The sequence below is a fragment of the Leptodactylus fuscus genome, chromosome 10 (assembly GCF_031893055.1).
Source record: "Leptodactylus fuscus isolate aLepFus1 chromosome 10, aLepFus1.hap2, whole genome shotgun sequence".
In the NCBI taxonomy this organism is placed as follows: Eukaryota; Metazoa; Chordata; class Amphibia; order Anura; family Leptodactylidae; genus Leptodactylus; species Leptodactylus fuscus.
The window spans coordinates 39075670-39099377 of record NC_134274.1 but is presented as its reverse complement, the minus strand read 5'-3'; the positions used below and the strand labels follow the sequence as shown (position 1 = coordinate 39099377).

General features: G+C 42.4%; 1 protein-coding gene across 1 annotated transcript; it reads right to left on the bottom strand.

Annotated features, from left to right (window-relative positions):
- Nucleotides 1–5263: 5263 nt before the first annotated feature.
- PRXL2A (peroxiredoxin like 2A) lies at nt 5264–23214 on the bottom strand. The gene is made up of 6 exons (XM_075257986.1): nt 23078–23214; nt 11558–11737; nt 10570–10661; nt 7947–8087; nt 7545–7709; nt 5264–5818 (listed from the first exon to the last, which is right to left on the bottom strand). Exons 2-6 carry the CDS (start codon nt 11733–11735, stop codon nt 5714–5716), a joined length of 681 nt encoding a protein of 226 aa, XP_075114087.1. The 5' UTR covers nt 11736–11737; nt 23078–23214; the 3' UTR covers nt 5264–5713.
- Between the last annotated feature and the right edge of the window lie 494 nt (nt 23215–23708).

The window sequence follows — 23708 nt, the reverse complement described above, 5'->3', positions numbered from 1 at the left end:
TAATGAAAAGCTCAAAGTAAAACCATATATATGTTCAATTTCTAAAAGCCCTGCTATATTTTTATCCCTTCTGCATTTTGCTGCTGTAGAGTCTGTGTACATTCTGTACATAGCCGGCTGTCCTGCTGAATCTGACCTACAAACCGAGTTCTCTGCCCTACCCATCCCTTACAGTGTCTCAGTGTTGAAGATAGAAGCAGGTAAGGGGGCGAGGATGGACAGGACAGATCAGAGCCCAGAGATAAGCCATCAAGCAGGACATTTCACACACAGACAGAAGCATACACAGGGTAGTGTGCAGGAACAGGAGAGGGAATCAAATAGCACAAGTGCAGAAAGAAAAAGATGGGACAAATCATCTACCCAACATCAGTGTCTATCAATACAAGACATCCCACATGGACTGTAGATGGAGAAATCAGTCCAAAAATGAATCTCTGCTGATACAGGAAAGTTAGCAAAGGTACCAACATCCCGGAGATACAAACCCTACATCCAACACGTACAGTATTACTGGGAGGTAGATATCCACATCAGAAAGTCTAAGGAATTACAATTGCAGTTTAAGACTACACCCATTTTAAACTTAAAGTGATTCAATCATTAAAATCATCATTTTTTCTCCCTAACACACAGGAATAGCTTTAAGAAAGGCTATTCTTCGCCTACTTTAGATGTCTTCTCCATGCCAACGTTTGTTAGAAATCCCGGTTTTCTTCAGTATGCAAATGAGTTCTCTTGCAGCACTGGGGGCGGGCCCCAGCACTCAGCTCTGCCTGAGGCCCGATTAGTAGAGCTGACCGCGCATGCCTAGAAGTTTGAAGCCAGCGCTGGAAGACACAGGGAAAGGCCGTTCCAGACGAAGATAGAGGTGGCACTGGAGAGTTCTCTTGCAGCATTGGGGACGCCCCCAGTGCTATGAGAGAACTCATTTGCATACCGAAAAAAATAGGATTTCTAACGAACGTAGAAGACATCTAAATGTAGACATTTATGTGTTAGGGAGAAAAAATTGCATTTTAATGATTGACTCCCTTTAAGGTAACCACTTATATTGTGTGAAGAGTGAAGCGGTAAAAGCCCTTGCAGCAATTTCTTGCACGATGCAGATTACATTGTACCAATTCTGGTAGTTTGCCAACAAATCTTTTGATCTGCAGCTACCTCATTCTGTGTCGTCACCTCAAAAGCCGAGGTGCACTTCGATACAAGAAATATTCCCCGATTCTGAGCCTGTAATTATTTGTGTAGATAATAGGCCATTCTTTTTATAGCTCCGGCTTTCATCTGGATCACAGCAGCCAAGTTTTTTTTTATATTGAAAGGATCAATCTTTCTATTGTTCTTGTGAATTTCAATGGCGATATAAATTAGATGTAAACTGGAAAATAGATTTCTGTGCCAGCAAAAAAGGCAAATCTGTAACCTGGAGAGGAGTAATTAATAACAGCGTGCTATATTGTACATCAGCCTCGGGTTATTCTGTTTCTTTCCAAGACCACATGATCACAAAAGGTCTGCAAATCAAAAGGAAAAAGATGAACCTTATCAGTTACGCCAAGATAAATATTCCATAAAGATTTGACGATTTGCTGCCTGGACATGTCGGATATACTCAGCACAGTAAATAGCTCAAAGCAACACTAAACAAATTTGCTAAGCGGTATTAATAGAGTTTCTTTGTCATAGCACGGTCTGGATACCTTCCATTTAACAAATGGGTTACTTCTGCATGTTTTCCCCGTGTCATTGACTGTTCTTGTATAAATCCAGGAGGTTTAGTTACCTTGTCATAAATACAGTAAAATATTACTAACTATAACTATGCAGATGTCACATTAAAGGCTTCAGTGAAAGGTGATAAACAAAATACATTGAATATTTTCCGATTCAAGAGCTGGTCCTTGGGACAACGGATGACCAGATACTTGATAACAATTTACAAAAAAGGGTTTCTCATCCCGAAGGACTGTGCTAACTTCATGCATTATAAAGTAGGCATCATGCAATGGGGTTGAGCCGATCTTGAGATTTCAGGATCATTTTTAAAATACGATATTCGAACATTTTCCCGCCGATCCCGATCGTGAAATTTGCTCGATCACCGATCAGGATCTGATCTTTCCCGATCGCTAAACCCTAAATGGGAGTGATCACTTAGCTGCTGTTTCCACAGATAATATCAGCTACTTATGTGTCCTGCCTTAGGCCTTATTTATAAGACAGTGAATAACATCGGAATAACAGCATTTTTTGTAATGACCGTCACAAAACTGTCAGTGATTGTCTATGACCTTTATTCACGGTCACGTGTATAAGCCCTGAAAAAGAACTTCAATGGACCGACGTGTACATAAATTGGCACGGCCATTACTCCTGGTTAGAAGTAGCCTAAGATCAGGGGGCAGCAGTGTGGCTCAGTGGTTAGCACTGTAACGCTGCAGTCCTGGGTTTGAATCCTGCCAGGAACAACATCTGCAAGGAGTTTGGGTCAGTTCACACGTGAACTGCCCGCGCGGGTTTTGACACCGAGAGAGATGCGTCGAGCCGCGTCTCTCTCTTGTCAAAACCCGCCTGCCGCGACCATCGCGGTCGCGGCTTTCCCCTCCGCTGTCGGCTCAAATGAATGAGCCGACATAGGAGGGAGCTGCCGGGGGCGGAAGCCACGCGGCTGATCCCGCGCAGCTTCCGCCTGAAGATAGGGCAGGTCGCTTCTTTTCTCGCCGCTAGCGGGAAAAAAAAAAGGCGGTCTACATAGACCACCATTGTAAAGGGGCGGATTTTGAAGCGAATTCCGCTGTCAAAATCCGCCCCTTTGCCCACGTGTGAACTAGCCCTTTGTAAACTCTCCCTGTGTTAGCATGGATTTTCTCCCATTCTACAAAGACATACTGATAGGGGGGAAAAATGGACAGTAAAGGACTCCCATCCACACATTGCAGAATAATACATTCAATACTGTTGTGAAAAGCACTGTGGAAAACCAAGCGGTTTTTCTGCCGTTTTTTCCCGCAGTGCCTTTTTCTGCTACATGGGGCCTTAAACTGGTATTAGAAGCTCTCATAACAAAAAAAAAATAAAGTAGCCTAAGATCAGTGGTGCCAGATGATCAGTTATTTTTTTTTTTTTTAAATTGCATTACACAATTGAGCAGGGGCAACACGGTAGCTCAGTGGTTAGCAATGCAGCCTTGCAGCACTGGAGTCCTGGGTTTGAATCCTGACAAGGACATCATCTTTAAGGAGTTTGTAAGTTCTCCCCATGCTTGCATGCTCCCGTACTCCAAAGACATACTGATAGGGAAAAAAAATGTACATTGTGAACTCTATATGGGACTCACAATCTACGTTAAAAAATTTTTAAAAAAATGCGCATTTGCTGGGTTGTCTGTTTGTCGCCGCTGATGTTACAGATCTGGCAATATGTTGTGATTTTTATTTTTTTTTTTAGAAACAAATGAATAGATATGAGCAGAACAGAGACAGATCTAAAACTAGCTAGTTGCTAAGACTTAAATGCAACCTGATTTAATAGTACTTCGTAACCTGAACATGTCCTTAGCAACCAGTCTAGATCATACTTGTCAACCTCTCCTTAAATGAGCCCTGGAAAAGTAGGCAGATCTCCTGGATTTGGTGTTGCCTTATCCACCAGACACTTTATGTTCTAATCATGTCCTCAAAAAGGGGGGATAGCTAGCACAATAGCTTGTGAATGTTGCAAAAAGGAGCATGGTATGCACAAAATGTGTTGTTTCGCACCCTAAAGTAGGTATGGCCACTTCAAGAGGGGTGTAGGTTTGTTACACCGTGCCGATCTCCTAGAAACTCTATCCAAAATGTTCACAAGTATAGCCTAGATCAGTGATGGCGAACGTTTTAGAGACCGAGTTCCCAAACTTCAACCCAAAACCCACTTGTGATGAATGGCCCAGAGTTATGGGTTTTTTTTCACTGCCTTCTCAGATATATTTTCCCTTTTGCCCTGTTAATTTACTTGACCTGATTAGCAAGATGCCAGAGATATTGTCCAAGCCTAATTCCTCCCTGGAGGTAGCCTGGCTCATCCCTTTGTTTCAACCTGGGCACAGCATTGTCATGATTGTGCTAACTTCGCTATTCTTAGCAGGGGGTGTCTGGGATCAGTGGACTGAGAGCCTTGCTATCACCTTGTAGCAGACAAGCTGACTCCATAGGAGACTTTCAAAGAGTTATGACTGTATATAGTCATACTGGTACAAGGTGAGGGGGAGAACTGCCCACCTTGCTGAACTCATCGTGGGAGGGGGCTGAATGGAGATATATTGTCACACATGACAAGACCCCAGGTGTCTTGTTGTTCCTCCTGGACTGCTGGAATGTGTCACGAAGTGCTGTGATGCTGTGGAAGCTAATCCCTTGGACTAAGGTCCCTATTGCCTAAGGAGATACCATGCACCCTGGACTATTCTGCTAATGGCGTCTTCAAACCTTTACCACCTAAGGATTACTTATGGACTCTAAAGGACTGTGCGCTGGATTTCATGAGTTGAACTCCGGAGACCCAACTGGGTATTACAATTCTGTTTCTAATCTTTTATTCTTTTTATCTTACTGCACTGTAACATACCTTTCTGTAACCGTATAAGCTTGTATCCGCTAGCATATATCTCTATGTATGTGGGCTGTCTAGTATCGACCCTCTTGGGTTAATAAATATAAAACTTTAGAAAGCTCGTCTCGTATTATCCTATAAGACCCGGTCCCTCTCCCAGGTTGAGAGCGGACGATAAAGGCAAGAAGGTGATCACAGTTGTTCCCGTGCAAAGGCCAGGTAGGCCAGAGGCTGGGTCAAAGTGGTTTTGGCGGGATCCTTCACACCACTAATTTATCACAAAGAGCCAACATGGCAATTTAACCTTAATAATGTGCGGATCCACAATTGTACACAATTACAGAACTGCAAAATATGGTCATACGAATGTGGCTTTATAGAGCTTTCTGCTCCACTGTGATCCCCACACAGTCCAATCTGCTTCACAGTGGCTTCCACACAGTGTAATCTGCTGCACAGTGGTCTCCACACAGTACAATTTGCTCCACGGACAGTTGCCCAAAGAGAAGGCTCTGAGTGCCATCTCTGGCAACCGTGCCATAGGTTGGCCATCATGAGCCTAGATGTTCAGAAGTGTGTTGGCTGTAGAAAGGAATCCTGTGTGTCCAGTTAGGTGCTGCCTCTTTGGGATCTATATACGGTGAGCACAGATCGAGGTAGACTCACTAGAAAGGCAATGTTTCTTTATTGTAGATGGACTGATGCTGGAGACATGTCATTGCATAGAAAATATCAACCACATTGATCAATGTTAAGTAGAATTAATCAATAAAAAATACCAGATATCGTGTATAAAACAAAGATTATGCTAGTAGTGGTAGGAAAAGGCAAATAACACACAAAGTACTTTGGGGGAGATTTATTAAAACTGGTGCAAGGGAAAAGTGGAGCAGTTGCCCCAAGCAGCCAACTTGAACGATCCTTTTGAAAATGAAAGGAGCAGTCAATAAACTTGGTTCCTCCACTTTTGCTTTACACTAGTTTTGATAAATATCCCTCCTTCTTGACTGAAACCACGACAATGCCTCTAAGACCAGTATAATAAATAAGTTGCGAAAAATTAAACGCCCATAGAATCTCATGTTAAATGTAGAAAGCTACTGGAAACCCAATTACACGTTTAATGAACTTCAGTCTTTGTCTTTATCTTCTTTGCTGCTTCGAGGACAGATGTCAAATTTGCTTTATCTCCGAATTCCTTCTCACGATGCTCAAGGAGAATTCCCTAGAAATTGTGAAATGTAAAGAATTGTGAAAACTGGGTTGCAACATTTGCTTCTTTAAAGGGATTTTCCACTTTCAGGCTAATATTGAAAGACAAATGTTATTGCTTGTATAATAAATACTTTCTATAGCAATTCCACGTTTTTCTAGATCTTGGCTTGTGGTCATTCATTCTGTTACTTCTAGTGCACAGGTTACTTGTTCACATCAGTTTCTGTGCATTTCTGCTTGTACCTTAGTTAGGGTAAGTTCAATGGGAGCTGCTCAGGAGTATTTTTTTTTCTAGGCGCCGTTTCATCCGGCTCCTGGAAAAAAAAAGAAGCGACATGCTCATTCTTCAGGCCGAGTCGCCTCGCAATTCGGCCTGAAGACACTCCTTCCTCCCGACTGGGCCGACTACTATGTAAGCAGCCATTTTTCTTGTGGCCGCAAGCATGCGCAGTCGGCTTGCCCTAGGCCCGAGGCCTAGAATTTAGAAGACGCTGGAAGACGATGCGGTGAAGACCTCGTTCTAGACTAAGATGGAGGGGACGCTGGAGAGTTCTCTGGCAGCATTGGGGATGCCCTCAGTGCTGTTTGAGTGCTGGGACCTGCCTCCTGTGCTGCGAAATAACTCATTTACATACCGACAAAAAAAACAGGATTTCTACGGAACGGCGGCACGGAGAACACAACGAAAGGTAGGAGACAAATAGCCTTTCTTAAGGCTATTCTGACGTGTTAGTTAGGGAAAACAAAGGGTTTGAAAGATAGGATCCCTTTAATTTACTCCAAAAAACTGGCATACATGTCTTGTGTCAAATCTATTTTGTGATTTAGACATTTTATGTGCCTCACTGTAGATGTAGATATGACTTGGAGCAGGGGTCTCAAACACACAGCCACTGACTGTCATCGGTGGTCCGTGGCCTTCTCACCAGTTCTGTTGATTCAGCTGGATTGGCAGAACTGGGGAGGACCCATTCTAAAGCATCCCATTTTTGTAGGCTGTGGGGGTAGTAGTTTGACTGTAGATACTTAACTCTTCGTTCCCCAGCACTCCCTGCTTTCTTCCACTGCTCTGGGCAAACTGTGTGATGTATTTGCGTTCCTGGAGCAGGTGAAGAGAGTGAGACACGGAGGCAAGTACTAGCTAGAGGTCATTAGGGTATGTTCACATGGTGGAATTTGCATGGTGTGTGTGAACATTCCACACCGCTAAAAGTGTATTGGCATCCCGTTGCAGCATTCCGCTCCGGATTAGGCCCGAATGAATGGACCTAATCAGGAGGGAGCCTCGCTCCGCGGCTGAGTCAGCTGTGGAATCCATGGCAAGATAGGGCAGTGCACTTCTTTTTTCCGCTACTAGCTAGCAGAAAAAAGAAGCAAGCAGCTCCCATTGAAGCGAATGGGAGCCATTTTTGGCATCGGATTTTGAGGCAGATTCTGTGTCAAAATCCACTGCCGAAAAACTCAGTGTGACAGAGCCCTTAGTGTGGAGCATTAAGCTATATGGGGCCACTCTTGGTGGGATATTAAACTGCACGGGGCCACTGCTGGGGTTATTTAACAATAAATATGTATTCTATAGAATTAGAAGGAAATGTGGCCCATCAGCTTCAAATTTTTTGTGTGTGTAGCCTATATGCCTGGCCAAGTTTGACCCCGTTGACTTAGTGGAAAGGAGAACACAGCTTAAAATGTGGGATACAAAATGCTGTAAAACATTTTTTTTTTTTTTAAGTTACCTGATCCCCAGAGCCAATCACAAACATGCCACCAAGAATAAGGCCTTCCCCTTCCAGGTTTCCCTCAAAGCCCGCTTTCCAAGCTCGACGGAAATTTTGCCATACTCCTAACCGAATAAGTCCCATGAACATCATTTTCCTCTTCTGGGGTCCATAAAAGCGTTTCTGAAGACAACAATGGACAGACGTGAGTACTGTATTATTATATAGCCCCCCCCTTCAGATGAATGGCTGTCCATAGGATATAGAATGAGAGCTAGTTCTTATTTGCCCTTTGCGCTGGTTCATGGGGTTTATGGACTAGGACTGTCTAAGACAACCCATACATTTTTTTAAATTTTACTTCAAGGAGAAGACACATTGGTGATAATAAAGCATAATCGTCATAATAAACATCAGCACCTTCTCATCAAGGAAGAGCTCTCCTTTAAAGTAAGGTTGGAAGGCCTCGATTTCAGTCCCAACCTTCTCCTTCACCACACCGTAGAGTGGGACTCCGAGCTGGTCAAGCTCAGGCTTAAGTTGAGATAGCTCAGAAGCTTCCTGCAATAGAGTAAGGCAAATATTACCTACGCATATTTGTAGTACTCGTAACTAGTGTTGAGTGAATATTATTCGATCGAATACCTCGCCCCCATAGGAATGCGTGTAAGTGGTCGAACACCAAGGGGTTATGGGCATCAAATATTCACTGCGCTCAACCCCTCGGTGTTCGGCCGTTTACACACATTCCTATGGCAGCAAGGTATTCGACGAAACTGTTCGCTCATCTCTACTCATAACCCTACATGCCCTTATTCACATACCTTCTTCAAGACTTCACAGCAGGCTTTCAAGTTAAGAATTACCTTAATTCCATTCTCACGGTGAAGAAATCTCTGACATGCTTTTTACTGACATGCCTAATTGTTTACATAATCTTAGGAATTGAAAATATAAGACTTAAGATCTATGATAATATCTCCCGCAGGTCTAAATATAGAATACTAGTGTAAAATCGTCATTATGTTGGTATGTCTGCAAATAGTCATGTCAGAAAACCTTCTTCTGTCTAAAAAAACCCCACTTAGCTAAAAAAACAATGAACAAAAGAAATTCTTAAGAGAAAGGCCCCATGACACACAAAAAGTTCAGGAAGCTTAAGTATAGGGAGTTGTTTCATGGGATCTTCACGTAGTATCTGTCCTATTGAGGGACATGGAGGGAAACAGTCACTGAGGTTGAGGCCCAATATTGCAAAAATGCGGCTTTTTACAGTACCTGCAAATTGAATGGGATTCTGGCTAATCCCATCCATACATTTACTCTTCTACTCATTGGAAAACACTGCTAAGGCTAGGGCCCCACATTGCGTAAATGCCGCGGTTTTTTAGCGAATAGGGTTGAGCGATTGGGATGGGAAAAAAAACGGATCCCGATTGGCGATCGAGTAAATTTCACGATCGAGTTCCGATCCCGCCTAAAAAGACCGGGATAGGAATTCCGATCCTTCAAGCCACTTACCTGCACAGAGCCGCTGCCGCTCCCCGGAGCTCCAGGTCGTTGTTCTCTATCCTTTCCTCTCTTTCACATGCCAGCAAAGTGCCGTGCGTGCCCCCACCTTCCTAGGCTAATGTTATTGATGCTGGGAGTAGGCGGAGCTTGTAGTGGCTTAGGAGAGAGTGGGTGGGGTCCAGGGAGGGGAGACTGAGTGATGCACTCGCGTCTCCCCGCCCACACTCTCCTAAGCCACTACAAGCCCCGCCTACTCTCAGCATCAATAATATTAGCCTAGGGAGGCGGAGCGCCCAGAGCTCTGGGGAGCAGCATACACACCGGGAGGAGAGGCGGCAGCGGTTCTGTGCAGGTAAGTGGGGGGGACTTTGTAGCCAGCAGATTTTGTAATCAATACACAGCGTGGAGTCCAAAAATTGAAGGCTTCAATTTTTGGACTCACAGTGTGTAGTGAACAGGATCGTTTATAAAAAACGATTTTCGATCATTAAAAAATCCCATTGACTTGCATTAGGATCGGGTTCGGATGGAAAATGATCGGAAATCGGATTTTAAAAACGTTCTTGAAATCTCAAGATCGGCTCAACCCCACTAGCAAATCTCATCCACACATTGCTGAAAAATACACGTTATACCTACAGAAACACCAGCCTTAGCCTTATTACAGACCAATAATTGTAAGGAATTGACTTTCTTCTACTTCTATGCCTTGTATAGTAATGCAGTAATCCTATTACTAGGCCAATAGGCCATGGGTGGCAACAACACACAAAAAAAAACCGCTGCAAAAACTTCTTTGTTTTTATGGCCCCCATACACAACAGAGAAAGGTTCAATGGCCCTGCAATTTTGGCTGGGCTAGCCTACTATCTTGTGGTTCCCGACTCTTCCCTGGCAAATGATGTTAAGGGAAGTAAGGACATGGCATGTTGAATTATTACACTTGATCCATGGTCTCCATTGGAGATAAGTCTATGTCAGTGGTGTCTGGCAGCAGCTTTATCTCTTCTCCACAATGCACAATTGGTTGAACGGAGAATGCATGTGAAAGAGTGACTCCATTAGACCTCAGTATATTTACACATTTTTTTGGAAGAGGGTTAGAATTACGGGAAGAAGGGAGTCATGGGTGGGTGCTGAGGAGGCGCAAATGATATAAAATTGCAGGTTATGTGACCAGGCACTAACAACATCTGATGAACCTGATTGATGGAAGATGAAACTAAGGCTCCAAAGAACAGTCTCTGACGCCGATCTCAGGATAGTCATCCAGGTGCCTGTTGGCATTAGAATAAGGGGACTGTATGTCTTTGGAATGTGGGAGGAAACCAGAGTACCCAGAGGAATCCCGCAATCACAGGGAGAACATACAAAATTTTTGCAGATGTTGTCTTTGGTCGGATTTGATGCTAGGACTTGGATTGCCATCTGAGCAAAGTTTGCAACCTTCATGTATTACACCTAGTAAACTAGACAACTAAACACGGTTACATAACAGACAATATATTTTGTCTTCTGTATGTTGAATTACCTCTCTGCATAGGAAACATCCAGGTCTACGCACCGCCATTATCACCGCCCCATTTCGTTCCCAGAGGTCTTTTGCTTTGACTGTCCTCGATTCTGTTGGAGAGAGCCAATAGAGTCACAGTCAACTCTCTCTCTATATTTATAATCTATCTACACGTATCTATCATACAATATACCTGTACGTCATCTTGGCTTTCCAGTGGCATTGCACAACAGCAGCAAAGAAGAAAAGTTATCAACAAATTGCATCCATACACATACTAATACCTCTAGCATTTACCCTTTGACCTGTCACATAAACCACCTCCTATTGGGCAGTTTTTGCCTTGAAAGAATTTAGGAAAATCCCATTGTTGATTCAATGCAATAGGAAATTGGAAGCCGTCACAGCCCATGTGGACCTATCCTTAGGAAAGCTGCACACAGAGGATTTTGAGGTCGACTTATACCTTAATTTTCTCTCCAAATTCTATCCCAGTGAACCCATAGCAGAGCTTTGGCTTTCGCCCACGGGCTTGCTTGCTGATATGCCCCTGACACAATGGGGCTAAGAAGCCTGAGTCTCGTGGCACAGATTCGGCATCGGAATCAGCCACAGAATCCACGGGAAGATCAAACAGAACATCTCTTACTTCAGCACGAGGTTTGTGGAAGAAATCAGCTACATTGTTACAATCTTGGGCAACAATTAAATGCACGGGTTGCATACCTTCCAAATTCTTGGACTGTCAAAGAGGGACAATTATAGATTATTGGGTCAAAGCTTAAAATTTGGTTGCGTAGAGGTTTTTAGTAAAATATTAGCATAAGCAAATAGGAACTTGGGTCAATAGTGATAAGTGGGTCAAGAAGAAAAAAAATTCCAGATTTGGTATTCATGGAACGAAAACCGACATGTTAGAAGGAGAGACAAATCATTTTTTAAGCCTAGATAGAGTAATAACCTAACTCCAGACTCCATTGGTACCACTACTATAAGATATTCTTACCATCAGATACAGACTTCAGATCTGTTTCTTCTAAATATTCCAAGGTAGCCTTCTCCGTTGTTGGGAGGAAGTAGTCTGTGTTAGCCAGGATAATCCCAGCGACTGCTGCACCAAGAGCTCCAATGCTGATCGACCACAAACCCATAGTGAAAATCTCGGACTCTGGCAAAACCCACATCTCTGAAACATAAAATATTAGCAAGAAATGTCATTATATAATCCTATAAAGCATAGCTCTTATTGAGCACAGAATACGGCACACACCTTCTGGTAAAAGGGGTATTTCCATCTTTGGATTTTATGTAAATGTCTAAGGATATGCCTTTAATGCCTAATACATGCAGCTCCCACCTCTGGGATCCTATGGCTATCTTGAGAATAGAAGGCCACTGACTTCTCTAGTTTTTATGCGTATAGAGAGGTTGTCATTAATGCACATCTGGGAGCACAACCATTGCTATAAACCCCACTAAATTTATAATTTTTTATTTATTGCTGTATATTCATAGAAAAGAAAAATGGAGCCAGACAAGCATAGAAGAAACCCTCTCCAAAGCAGGGCACTCAAAAAAATCCAGTCCACGAGCATCTTAAATTGATGGAAGATGTCTTTATTGGAAGTAGTAGTCCACTGCTGCGTTATTCTTCTAATAAAGGACATCGTCCATCAATTTAAGCAGCAATATATTTGTAGTTACCTACTAACATAATGGCTACGGTTGGACCAAGACTGAAGTCCATCAACTCCAACCTGCAAACCCACCAAGTTGAAGGGGACATTGGAGTGAGCCTTGTAGGGTTTTTTTTGTTTGTTTGTTTGTTTTTGCCATCAAAGGGGGTAACTCCAAATATGGATATTGGAAGCAGTCCCTTGATTAACATCCTATCCCCAAAATTTCTAGCGCTCATAAACTGTGATAGTCTTATTTCCGGACCCATCTTAAACTTGCACATCTTGAGGCAGTAAATTGCATAGTCTCATCGTTATTTATGTAAAAAAAATCCCTGCTTACGACTATGGTAACAGTCTTTTTTCCTCTGGACGTACAGGATGCCCCCTTGCCAGGAATATAAGCCTCGGTATAAATAGGTCATTAGAAAGATCTAAGTATTGTCTATTAATATATTTGTACATTGTTATTAGACTGCCGTAAACCATCTTTTTTCCAAACTAAACAACTCTTTATTAGCTAATCTCTTTATAGTCTAATCCACTCATCCCATTAATTCCCGGGGTCGCCCTCCTCTGTACCTGCTCGAGCTCAGCTATATCTTTCCTATATACTGTGCACAGTACTCTACATGCAGCCTGATCCTGACCTGTATTTGTATAGAGACAAGAGAGATCCTTGTTTACACTGGGACTTCTGTATTATATAGTAACCAAAACGCATTTTATTTGAGTAGAATGGAGACTACGGCAGTATTGTTCAGATGCATAGGTGACTAGGGTTAAGCCGATCTTGAGACTTCAGGATCATTTTCCAGCCGATCTCAATCACGATTGTAAATTTGCTCAATCACCGATCAGGATCCGATCTTTCCCGATCGCTCAACCCTAGTTACTTTGTGTTTATGGAGTAGGGTTGAGCCAATCTTGAGATTTCAGGATCATTTTTAAAATCTGATTTTCGATCAGTTTCCAGCCGATCCCGATCGTGAAATTTGCTCGATCGGGATCCGATCTTTCCACCCTATATGTGACAAATCAAATGTGTGAATGGAGAATACACATAAAGAATCATTCAGTGCCAGCGTCAGCTTTCATAAAGAACACGAAGGCCAAGGATGTAAGATAAGGAGATGCAGATAAATCTATCAACAACAGCATAAAGGCCAAGGTGCAGAAACAGTTCGCAGTCTAAAGGAGAAGGTAAAGCGGCAACATAAAGAAATCTCAGTCTTCATAAAACAAGATTATTCTTAAGTTATCCATACACATTAGAAAAATGTTGATGTATCTGAAAGATCTCAGTAGCCAAGATGGCAGATACCCATCTAACCAAATGCATAGATTTGTATTAATATTTGCTATGCATGCACTCATGGAAACCATTGGCTGGCGCACAGGCCAAAAACGGTAGCATGAAAACTGAGTCAGGAAGGATCTCCTAAAACAGTGCATAGGCAGGTAAAGACAAGCTTGTTCCTAGTTAGATGTTACATGCCAAAGAGAATGCTGGAGCAAGATTTCCAAGAAACGCCAACTACATGGTAGACATGAATAAAAGCATTTGTTAGCAAGCAAAAGATGCAGGAGAGAGGAAGAGAAAAAACAAGGGAGTGTCTCTAAGTATTAGAACCTCCATCTACATAACCTCTTGGATCTCCCCTTCTTCCTCCAGATCTGGGGTTCTCGAGCTTGGATTTGCAATGGTCAGACCTCCACAGATCTAGTTATTAATCCCTTGTTCCTGAACTTTCTAATTGATAAGAAAATCATTCGGGGATCTTATAACACAGAGAGGATTACCTGACAAAATATATGAAAACTTCTACAACTTTCCCATAGAAAGTTTAGTTTGAAGATCTCACACCTAAAACTCAATGAAAAATACTGCAAAAAATGCAGGTTTTTTTTTTTCCATTGCATTGTTTGGCTGCATCGTGCTAGATGATTTCTTAGCCTGAAGGGTTTTTAAATACTCGTGATCTTAGGATCTTATCTTAGGATAGGATAGGTTATCAATTTGTGATCAATGGGATTCTAGAACCCGGTATCTTCACCGATCAGCTGGTTGAAGTTGCCACTGCTTTCAGTTAAGTGCTGTGGCAACTTGGTAAATGCCAAGCATAGAACCTTACAAAGAGTAAGAGCTGTGTTTGGTATTGCAGATTTGCCACATTCACTTGAATGGGACGGAGTTGCTTCTGTACCATATAACCCATGAATGTGACAACAGTGGTACAGGGAAAAGTCCCCAGTATTTGAGACCAATTCAAACAGCTGATCGGCATAGGTCCAAACGTCAACCTCCCCACAGCTCACAGATTGGTGACCAATCCTAATGCTAGGAAATCAATAAATCCCTATAGGCTGGGGTCCCACGTGATGGAAACAACATAGCAAAAACCGCATGGTCTTACAGTCAAGGACTCCCATCCACACATTGCTGAAAAATACAGTACGTTCAGTGGAAACTGTTGCATTTTGGAAATCACAGCATGTCAACTATAGCTACAGAAACGTCGGCGGTTTCCCTATAGGAATCATTTTTTTTTCCACAGTGCTTTTTTTGCACCAGCCCACTACATGGGGCCTTAAACTGGTATTATAAGCTCTCATAACAATATATGTATGGTCCTACGCCAACTTGTAGTTTACAGAATGTCGCGCTGATCTTCTCCACCTTCGCTTAATATGGCAACACTTCAGTTTTGCAAAAAAAAAAAAATAAATTTATGCAAAGAATTTTTTGAAGAGCTAAAGATAGAATGTTAGAGGATGGGTCCACCATTGAGCACACTTGGCATTACTGACTGTATTTCTGCTGGCATTGCTCTGAGCTGCAAACATTTGTGAGTCAATTTGAGGTGTTCCAGCAAGTCGTATGAAGGAAGAGAAACAAGACCTGACAGCGATCGCAGCGGGTTAGCCGCTCACTGCGATCTACTGTAGAAGAATCGACTAAACATCTTTCATCCACATGCTGAGACTAAAATACACCTGCAAAGCAGAATGCTAAACTTGGCATGTACAAGAAAGCTGGCAGGCATGTAGACACTCGGGGTACGGTCGTATTAACATACCAAGTCCATTGCACTATTTTTCATTTTCATTAATTTGCTCTGCAATTGTTCTTGTTCAGCAAATCATAAAAATCTAAAAGGAAAAACACTAAAAACTAATCCAACCGGTTTGTCCATCTAAAATGGTAAAAACAGAGGAGGAGCCACTCTGACACCTCATTGATGCCCAAAGTACCTCTAACAGGTGAGCTGTATAGGAAACCAATGCGAGTGAGCGAGAATTTCCCGGCAGAGTTTGTTTCAGTGTAAAAACACTGGGATTAGAGGAAATGTAATACACAACATGGAGCGATATAGAAAAACAACAGATTAATGCATGCACAATACAAAGTAGGATCCAAAAATGTGCAAATCCGCCTTGGTGCAGGGAATGTGAAAAACCACAACAGACTCTCATAGACAGCTTTTACAGCTAAAGCCCCTTGCAGATGACAGTGGGTGAGATCAGTGTGTTATCCATGTTTTTCCCGGATAGCACGCTGACACATTCATTTCTATGGGCTGAAGCCCACTACCATGTATTCCATGGATTATTGTGCAAGCCGTGCGAGGTCCTAGTCTGTTCAGTGTATGCGGCATAAACTTGCCCATAGAAGCCTTTGGGAGACTAAAACAGCCACGGACGGCACACGGATATATTCTGTGTCGTCCGTATTTGTGAGACAGTTACCTAGCTACCCACAGGGTTTTTTTATTACTTTGTATTTGCAGATCCGGATGACACACTGAAGCAATTTTGTGTTTTTGTGTACGTATGGCACTGATGCTGAGGACACACTCATGACACAAGATCCACAAAAACTGAACACTGAATACTAGTGGACCGCAAAATACAGTCATCTGCAACTAGGCTAACTCTCATAGATCGTCTATGGCAGGGGTAGGGAACCTTGGCTCTCCAGCTGCTGTGAAACTACAACTCCCAACATGCTCCATTCACTTCCATGGGAGTTCCAAGAACAGCATAGCAAGTATGCATGCTGGGAGTTGTAATTTTTCAACAGCTGGAGAGCCAAGGTTCCCTACCCCTGGTCTATGGCATCCATTCCCAATAATGGAAACATGACAATACAACCATGTGCCCTGATAAATCAATACCTAAATAGACCACATAGATACATAATGCTGAATTAACAACACAAAACAAGAACAGAAGCAAAAACTTGTCACGCAGAGACAAGCAGACAGCTATTGAACCCAGATTTGTCTTGGGGCTAAAACGGGGAGCGGAGCGTAAGTAATTGCTATATGTTTTTTTTCCACTGACTCTCTTCAAAGAGGTGAGGACATTGCTGGAGGGAACTCGCAGGTACTAGAGAAGTCTTCACAAACAGCTGGCTTACAAACAGACTGGAAATCTAATCGGTGAGGCCATAATGATAGACAGGAGTGTAGTCATACTGAGTCCAAACTAAGAGCAGGTGGAATTTTTGCAACATGGGTAAACAGGCAGCGGTCATATACCAGAGCCAGAATATGTCCAAGTGAATGAAGCCTTGAGCTCAGACACTTGTGCACTTGTATAGAATCCTGAATGTAATTACCATTATGGTGTGAAGAGCTGCCGCCATTTTATAAGTCATCTGCGTATGATCCATGATGTTCCACCCCTAGGACACCTGCAAACTGCAGCAGCAAACTCAAGTGGGATGGTGCCTGGCAGGCGTAGCACTCTGTACTCAAATGCACTGGTGCAATGTCAGACATAGGACGGGTTCACATCTGTGCCCGGTCTCCGCTTTGTGGGTTTCAGTCTTCTGCCGACAGGAGACGGAAACCTGCAAAGTGGAGACCGGGCGCAGGTGTGAACCCGCTCTTACTAGTAGGAATGTCCCTGGAACAGGTACTACAGTGAATGAGCCACAAAGCTCCAGGATGTGGGGAATCATATAATAAATCAGATTTCAAGCAACTGGGTTGGACTTCATGCCGAAGAATATCCTAAGTCTGAACATTCATTACAAATATCCTACCAGTAGCGATAGATCACCTTTTCTACCACAGTCACATTACAAGGACAGTTGATATAGTAACAGTGCCTTGACATGAGCAAACTTGGTTGCAGAAATTCCTGTGAATGAGTGTGAATGCAGTCTAATAAAGCGCTCACAACTTCCAATTTACCATTTTAGCTAAAACAGCATCTAAGCAAAGGAAAAAAAAAAAAAAGTTCTTAACTAATTACTAAAAAAAAAAAAAAATTCAGGATCTTGGCAGTGAACCATGCATATATTACAGCTGTAATGCAATATCCAAAGGCAGCTTGCTACAGGAATCCAGGTCAGCAAAGTCTTACAAGTAATCATGTAAGCTCCGCTGGTCTTAGGAGGTTCTTTTAAGAGTTTTCCTTCCCTTTACTTCTTACTGTAGGTTTTAGGTATAGGAGTCAGGACAAGACGTGGTGGAGTTGGCAGTGCCAAGGTGATATGGAGACAATTTAGGTGGAGTGGGTGACTTCCACATACTGTATATTATTAATGTGGAGACAATTTATTAGAAAACCAAAAATTGCTTTTCATTTAAATTCCTTTGAACAACAGTAGAAACATAGAACATTTTTGGCAGATAAAGACCACATGGTCCATCTTATCTGACCAAACATAGTACCATTTTACCATAAGATATCTGCTTGTAGGTAGATGTATTCCATGCACAATATACTGTGTCTGGGGCAATGTAAAGAGGCTGAGATTGGACAGAATTGGGGCAAAGCCAGGCTAGGATGTCAAATATAAAAGCGGCCATAGCTCTGATCCTCCTGCCCAGTCTTGGTCTACTGAGCTGTGATATTGTCAAGTCAACAATACATGACGTCTTTGCCCGAATTTCATCCAATATTGATAGACTATCCGATGAACAACTACTACTCTAACCATTCAGACAATCCTGTTGTGGATGGTCACCCCAACTATTCTATACCGCAAGCAGGCATAAAGGGAAATCTGTTGACTTACCAGGAGTCTCTAGGTCGGCACCGCTGCCCCTCACCAGAAGCAGATGGACTGATGTCCACATTAGCTAAACTGATGACTATTTCTACCAGACCCTCCCTGTTCCTGTTTATGTTTACAGCTTAAGGACACATGAATGGCTGCGATAAAACCGTATGACATGCTTTATAACCTACAGATGGCTACATCAACAGACCTGGTGGAGAACTGCAACTTCCTAAGAAATATTGAAGGATCAGATAGAGGAAGAGGGAACGGTTTATGCCGATGGGTGATTCTTTATTCTTGACTATTCTAGTTAATCATTGGCAGGTATCACAGTTTAGGGTTCATGTGAACAACACAAGCTATTGTTTCATTCTGCGTCGTTTATATCGCATTTACCATAGGCTTTGCATGCACTTCTTGTTTTTAAAAAATGAAGATGAAATGGACTAGAAAGTCTAGATGGGTGAGAAGAAGGTCGCTCCATATGAAACACAAGGATCGTTTTGGTTTTCAATGGTGAGTTATTATGATTTAAGAGAGAAGTAGTGAGAGTCTCAGACAAGGACCCTTACTCACATTTACAATATTACACTACACTATTGATATGACAGAAATGTTACTGACAAGAAGTGATTAAATAGTAGGTATGATAGCCAGGGGAAACATAGATAGAGGTGAAAATTTTGGTGTAAATCTCTAGATTTTATACCCGACTATAAGACAGTTAACAACGCACCACAAAATACATATTTTGGTACAGATTACTTCACTTACTGTATAGCATCACTCAGTGGCGTAACTAAAGTCTTGTGGGCCTGGGTGCAAATTTTTGTCCAGGGCCGACTACCCCCTCCTAGAGCAAATTCTTGATAGTGGTGGTTACGGGAGCTGAAGCGATATCTCAGATACTTGAAAGGGGTACAGCATTAGTATCCACAACTACAGTTATCAAGAATATGAGTGAGCAGCGCTAGCATATAAACAATACTGGAACAGATTACATACTCCACAGTGGCCACCAAACAGTATTACGTGCTCCACAGCGGCCCCCAAACAGTACTACGTGCTCCACAGTGGCCTCAAACAGTACTATGTGCTCCACAGTGGCCCCTAAACAATACTACGTGCTCCACAGTGGCTCCCAAACAGTATTAGATGCTCCATTGTGGTCCCCAAACAATATTATGTGCGCCACAGTGGCCCCCAAACAGTACAGTACTATGTGCTAACAGTACCCACTTCCACCACTGCCTGCACCCCCATTTCCCCCTTCTTGCTCACACGCAGCCTGCACCTCCATGTCCCCCTCTTGCTCACACATGTTCTCTTCTTCCTTACCTTCCATCAGTCTTGTTGCTCGCAGCTTGTGCACGGTCCTGTATAATCCAGATAGCATCAGCTTCTAGTGTGGGCAGAGCTATCTTAGCCCAGTCAGGCCCCTATCCATTAACAATATGTATAGCGGTCATAGAACAAGGCTTTCGCCAACGTCTGTGGTCCAGGCCTCAGCCATTTCCAGCTGGAAATGCACTCCCTGCAACCACAATTATTATGCCACCGGTGTCACTGTCGATTAGCCAGATATGAAAAAAAAAAAAAAAAAACCACCATCACTAATAACTTTGTAATAGTTAAAAAGCCTGTTCACGACTATTACTGGTGACCTACCCCATCCCCTGCTCAGATCTCCCCTTTCTCTCAATATTTGCCATCGGGGGAAGGACAGGAGTCTTCAATATGCACCAGATTCTAGGTTACACAAATCTCCATGCACTGAAATGCTGCTATATCTCTATACCCGAAATACTGATAATGAAGAAATACGATGAAAATTGCACATGACGCAATAACATAAAAACAGTGACATATTATATTGTCATGTGCATTATAAGTGGAAATTCCTACGATACCACAAAATCACACTGTTCAAGTTTTTCTACTTTGTAATAGCCCTGTTTTTGTCTGAATCTACATACTAAAGGCCCAAGCAAAAACAAAAAAAGTTTTTTAAAAAATTCAACAATTTTTGCTTAAGAAACTGATCGAAGTCCATTTAGCAGTGAAGAGACTCTCCTGTGTATTTGCCCAGGGACGGACAGTGCGTCGGCCTGGGCCACAATGCCAAGTACTATTTGTGCACCTTTATAGATGTGGAGAGCAAATAATATTTTAGCTTTTAATGCTCAATAGTTGGCAGAAGATGAATCAGTTCTGACTGTAAAAATTGTATCATGTTAATAGACTTGGATTTTAGTTAGACCATTAAAGGGGTTGTCCAGGGTAACAACTTTAACATGAGGCCGGGAAGATGAAAAAAAAAAAAAAAACAAAACTGACTTGGTGCTCCGGTAGTGATGTCCCATGTCCTTTCCTTAGGCCCTAGAATGGTCTCAGCGGTCACATGGCTTCTCATACTAATCAGCGACCTAAGGAAAGGGCATGGACATCACTACCTGTGACCTCCCATGTCTAGAGACGAGCGAGTAGTATTCGATCGAATATCGAATACCATTATAGTCTATGGGAAAAAATGGGAATGTTATTCTGGTTTCCAAGTTCGACACATTGGATCCTCCAAGTTCAGGAAGTAGCAGGACGAGGAGGTTTTTGAATTGAATTCAATTGAATTCTCCTGCGTGGTATTTGACCGAATACTATTCACTCATCTCTACCCATATTCTTTACTGGGGCCACTAATTAGCCTTAATTGTCACATGCGAGGACTTCCAGTGGATGAAAACAATGGAACAGCAGGACCAGACCGTTCTGGGAAACATTGGAGCATGGGTGAGTAAAAAAGTTATCCTGGACAACCCCTTAAAGTCTTCAAAAGACTAAAGCGTTCCAACTATTCACCCAAGTACATATGCAGGTTATTAGCACCAAGACCCATACATTTACCCACTTTGGACATCTTTTAGCTGGTGGATGCCCAAAGTGAGACAATAAAACAGCACCCAGTGAGGGATCGGCAGACCAAGTAGATTATTCCCTTGGAGACAGATGTACATTTTATTAATGACACATACAGTAATTCTCATAAATGTCTTGTGGAAGACTCCACAATTAATCCTTAGCTGACGCTCACGCCCTTCTGATTCCAATGGAGTGGTAACAACAAGCATGACTTTTAGAAAGTGCTAAGTTAGGTAAGAGATTCTTAAACTGCACCAGTTTGTCCAAGTTGCCCAATGTCCAGCCTAACGTTACACCACTTATTATTTGGCTTAGTTTCCAGCAGAATTTTAGTGCAAAGCTTTAGTGCAATGTCCAGAATTTTGGTGCTTGGGCACAGTTTTGCAAATTAGGCCTCGCCCTTTTTCAGGTGACCATGGCTCCTGTTGGATGAGGTACAGAAACTGTTGCAACATCTACAACTGTTTCCCACTTGCAGACAACAGTGTGCTATCTGGGTTATCCCATCACACTGACTTATTCATTTCTTTGGGCCCATACACATGACTGTGAATTACAAGGTCACGTGTGCGAGCCGACAGAACTTTACACCCCTTTTAGATGGGCAATGGGCATAGCTGGTACCTAATTCTTAAGGCAACAATGTTTCCACAACGTGGCACACATTATCACATTCTAAACCATACCTTTTTTTTTTTTTTTTTAAAGCCATGGCCACTAGACTAGTCACATGTGAAAAGTGTTAAGTGGGAACCTTATTCTTTACTGCCCATTTATTTAATAAATGCGTGTAAAATAAGCCAGAGTTCAGGGGCAGCTACAAAATGAGGGCCAATGTGCCCACGTTTTCGTATAACTCATGAACATCTTCCATAGACCGCATAATACCCCATAACATGATATAATTTACAAAAACAATGCTATACACAGCGGACAATTCTGAGTAAGGATTAGAGATGAGCGAGTAGTATTCGATCGAATACCTCACCGCCATAGGAATGCGTGTAAGCGGCCGAACACCAAGGGGTTAAACGCATCAACTATTCGATACGCTTAACCCCTTGGTGTTCGGCCGCTTACACGCATTACTATGGCGGCCAGGTATTTGATCGAATACTACTTGCTCATCTCTAGTAGGGATCCCTCACCCCAACTCAGATGTCGCCATGTAGCCCATAGCCTCCATTTACCGTGCTGGGATTTTGGATTGTCCGATTATAAATTCTGACCCCTCATGACTTACTGTAACAAGACATAACTAAAAATGCTTTTTCTACGGACCTGTAACTTCTTTATGTTTCAGAAAGTTGTTACTCTAGTGCGAATATTTGTTATTATGTATTCTTGTAATAATATTGTGTTACATTGACATTGTTACATTAAAGCTATGAGATCGGCGTTGGAGGGATATTTGTGACAATTGTATCAGTGTATATAGGTACACAATGAAAGTGGCTCAGTCTCTGTTCAGCTGAATTGGATACACAGCCGAGCAGTGCAAGTGGGGGGTAGGGCGGGGGAAAGCTGTGTCTGAATGAGGGCAAACGTCACCGAAGAGACTGCCTGCCCAGTTAGAAAATGCACCTTCAAAAGCTGAAGGTGTGAATAGGCGAAAAATTCAAAAAAAAGAAAGAAATTCCAGTTCGAATTTTGATGTGCCCAGAATTTCTGTTACATGGAAAAAAAAATGCTTTTTTTGATACGGTGATGCATTGTAGAACTACAGATCCCAGGATGCACTGAGGCTAGGACTAGTTGTAGCTTCTCAATCACTAGCCACATCTCGCAGACTACTGCTTAGTAAGCATGCCCGCATTATATAGCCAACAGAAGCCATAGGCAACATGCAATGTCACAGAGCAGAATGCAGATTTATGTAATACTAAGACTAAGAAGATCACACGTCAGTACTTACATAAGCGATAGATCCAAGGTGCCTGGAACTAGAGCAGCATAATCTCCCAGGGAGAACCTATGACTCTGCAGGTATCCAGCACCATCCACAGCACAGACACAGGGCTGACTGTCACACTGGTTCTCATAGAGCTTATTAAGGAGGCGTGGCCATGACTCAAAGCGAGGCTTCGCAGTCTCAAGTTCAGGACCCTGCTCAAGGTCTCTTCTTGTGGATACTTTACTTGTGTTGCATCATACATTACACTGTATTTTGCTTTTACGTCACATATGCCTATTATGGATTTGCAAGGTTTTTCTATTATTTGCTATTTGTTACATCTTCATAAAAGATACAAGAACAAAACTGAAACAAAACCGATCACAACAGCATAACAATCATCAGAGCGTACTTGCGTGCCCACTACAAGCAAAACACCAAAAACACAAGTGATACATGGAATCCATCCGGTAACATGCATTCGTCATAAAATATATGAATAAAAAGCAAAATGGTGAAAGGTTCTGAGGTTGTAATGTAACAATATCAAACAATAATAACGACATAATAGCAAAGCACATGTATATTATGGAAGTACAAGGGTGGAATGAATGTATATCATATACTGACAAATACATGTACAACTGGGGGC